The sequence below is a fragment of the Oncorhynchus nerka genome, linkage group LG18 (assembly GCF_034236695.1).
Source record: "Oncorhynchus nerka isolate Pitt River linkage group LG18, Oner_Uvic_2.0, whole genome shotgun sequence".
Taxonomy (NCBI): domain Eukaryota; kingdom Metazoa; phylum Chordata; class Actinopteri; order Salmoniformes; family Salmonidae; genus Oncorhynchus; species Oncorhynchus nerka.
In genome coordinates this window covers 2,307,777-2,310,257 of record NC_088413.1, presented here as the reverse complement: position 1 = coordinate 2,310,257, position 2,481 = coordinate 2,307,777, and the positions used below count along the sequence as shown (strand labels likewise).

At 47.1% G+C, this 2,481-nt stretch overlaps 1 protein-coding gene across 1 annotated transcript in view; it reads right to left on the bottom strand.

The window, feature by feature from the left end:
• LOC135561692 (ubiquitin-like modifier-activating enzyme 6) overlaps positions 1–2,132 on the bottom strand; it is a 55,593-nt gene extending 53,461 nt beyond the window's left edge. The window contains 1 exon segment of the mRNA XM_065003419.1: positions 2,046–2,132. Within this exon segment, the coding sequence (XP_064859491.1) occupies positions 2,046–2,068 (23 nt within the window). The 5' untranslated portion in view covers positions 2,069–2,132.
• Positions 2,133–2,481: the final 349 nt, after the last annotated feature.

Here is a 2,481-nt window from a genome sequence, read left to right as displayed (position 1 = left end):
GGCCCCCCAGGACCCAGAGTGGACCCCCAGGACCCAGAGTGGACCCCCAGGACCCAGAGTGGACCCCCCAGGACCCAGAGTGGACCCCCAGGACCCAGAGTGGACCCCCCCAGGACCCAGAGTGGACCCCCAGGACCCAGAGTGGGCCCCCCAGGACCCAGAGTGGGGCCTCAGCACCCAGAGTGGACCCCCAGGACCCAGAGTGGACCCCCAGGAACCAGAGTGGACCCCCCAGGACCCAGAGTGGGCCCCCCAGGACCCAGAGTGGACCCCAGGACCCAGAGTGGACCCCCAGGACCCAGAGTGGACCCCCAGGACCCAGAGTGGACCCCCAGGACCCAGAGTGGACCCCCAGGACCCAGAGTGGACCCCCCAGGACCCAGAGTGGACCCCCAGGACCCAGAGTGGACCCCCAGGACCCAGAGTGGACCCCCAGGACCCAGAGTGGACCCCCCAGGACCCAGAGTGGGCCCCCAGGACCCAGAGTGGACCCCCAGGACCCAGAGTGGGCCCCCCCCAGGACCCAGAGTGGACCCTCCCCAGGACCCAGAGTGGGAAGCCTTGGTCTACACCACTGTTCTACACCCTAGACCTGAGGACACAGGGGGGGGCTACATCCCAATTATCTCTCCTTCCTCCCAAAATGTTTTTGTACAATTCCCTTCACTGCTTTGGATGTAAATGACAGGAATAAGAGACTCCCTCTGTCCTCTAGAGGTCGACCTCTACTCTCCTCCACCAACCCACTCCTTTCAGAGGAGTTTGTGGGACGTAGTGCACACTTTACAAATAAGGACATATAATTGGGACGCACCCATAGACTGGATGTGCAGGCTTTCATTCCAACCCAGTACTTTAGAATCCTGATACAATGGATCAATTGTTTAATTCAGCCATCGAGTTGGTTTATCAGGTGTGTTAGTAAACAAAAGCCTACACACCCTGTGGGTGGGTCTCTGGGGACCAGGATTAAAAAGGAAACTGTTCTGTCCTTACAGGTGAGATAAAAGAGGAGGTATACCTGTGTTACGTTATTCTAGAATACATTACTTTCGCTAGCTTTGTCTGTGTAACATCTGATAACACTATGTTGTCACCCCGGGATATCCTTTTCTGCAGCAAAAGCTACAGAACAATCCACTCACTATATTATGATACTTAGCTGTCCAATGTCAAGGTACAAGGGTTTTTCCGACATAGCTAGCAACATCAAGCTTTCTGTTTAGTGAGCTGAAAGTTTCTATCTAGCTGCATCACCACCCCAAATGAAGTTGATAACTGAGTAAAGTTAGCTAGCTAAATAAACAGTATTGCTAACTAGCTAATGGGCTGGCTAACTAGCTGATGGGCTTGCTAACTAGCTGATGGGCTTGCTACCTAGCTGATGGGATTCCTAACTAGCTAATGGGGTAACTAGCTAATGGGCTTCCTAACTAGCTAATGGACTTGCTAACTAGCTAATGGGCTTCCTAACTAGCTAATGGGCTTCCTAACTAGCTAATGGGCTTCCTAACTAGCTAGCTTCCTGGTCCCAAAATCTGCAGTTAGCTACTAGTAGCTAGCTACAATAACGTGAGGACGTTATAAGAGTAGCAGTAACACTAGTAGTAGTACCATATTACATATTTTGAGGTTGACAACTTTTCAAAGCCTTGTCAATAACTAACTTGTGTGTTTATCTTGCTAGGAACGATGTCTAACCTAGCTTAGCATTGACTGCTTACTCAGAAGGGCGTTAGCTAGAACTAGCTAGATTTCTACATCTGCATTGCTTGCTGTTTTGGGGGGTTTTCGGCTGGGTTTCTGTAAAAACACTGTGTACATCGGCTGATGTAAAAACGAAAGGCTTTATAAATACATTTTATTGATTGATTGATACTGCCTGATACCGGGTCAGTGCAAAAAACCCTCCATAGACTTGAAAAGTCATGACTTATCAAGCACAAATCTCCCTATGGTTGCAGGACGGGATGCCCAAAATGGTATTTGTGAATGCTGCGAAAAATGCGCTTTAAAAATCGTCATTCAGAGACGAAATATCTTACCTGTCGGTGTACGATAGGTTCATTGAGTTGTTGTTACAAATGAAGGGTTGTGTTCAGCTTAAAAAATAAAAAATAAAACATCAAACTGTTCCGGGTTACCCAGATCACATGACAAGGTTCACGTTTAAAATTATATTTATTTGATAGATTATTAAAGAAATAATAAAATATAACAAACAACTGAAACAAAATTGTTCGGGGACATCCAGACAAGTGATTTGTTCTTTGACATCTTTGATTTGTATTTGACATTGCGGCCAATTTTTTTACCAGATTCCATATTAAGTGCAGGCATCATAGTGCATAGTATCATTGGTCCTATTGAAAACCTGCAAGACACCATTTTACATTTTAGAAGAAAACAGAGACACTGTTCAAACAGTCAAAGTTCATCTGCCCAGTGAAACATTTACAACTCAGACTCTTTAACTAATAG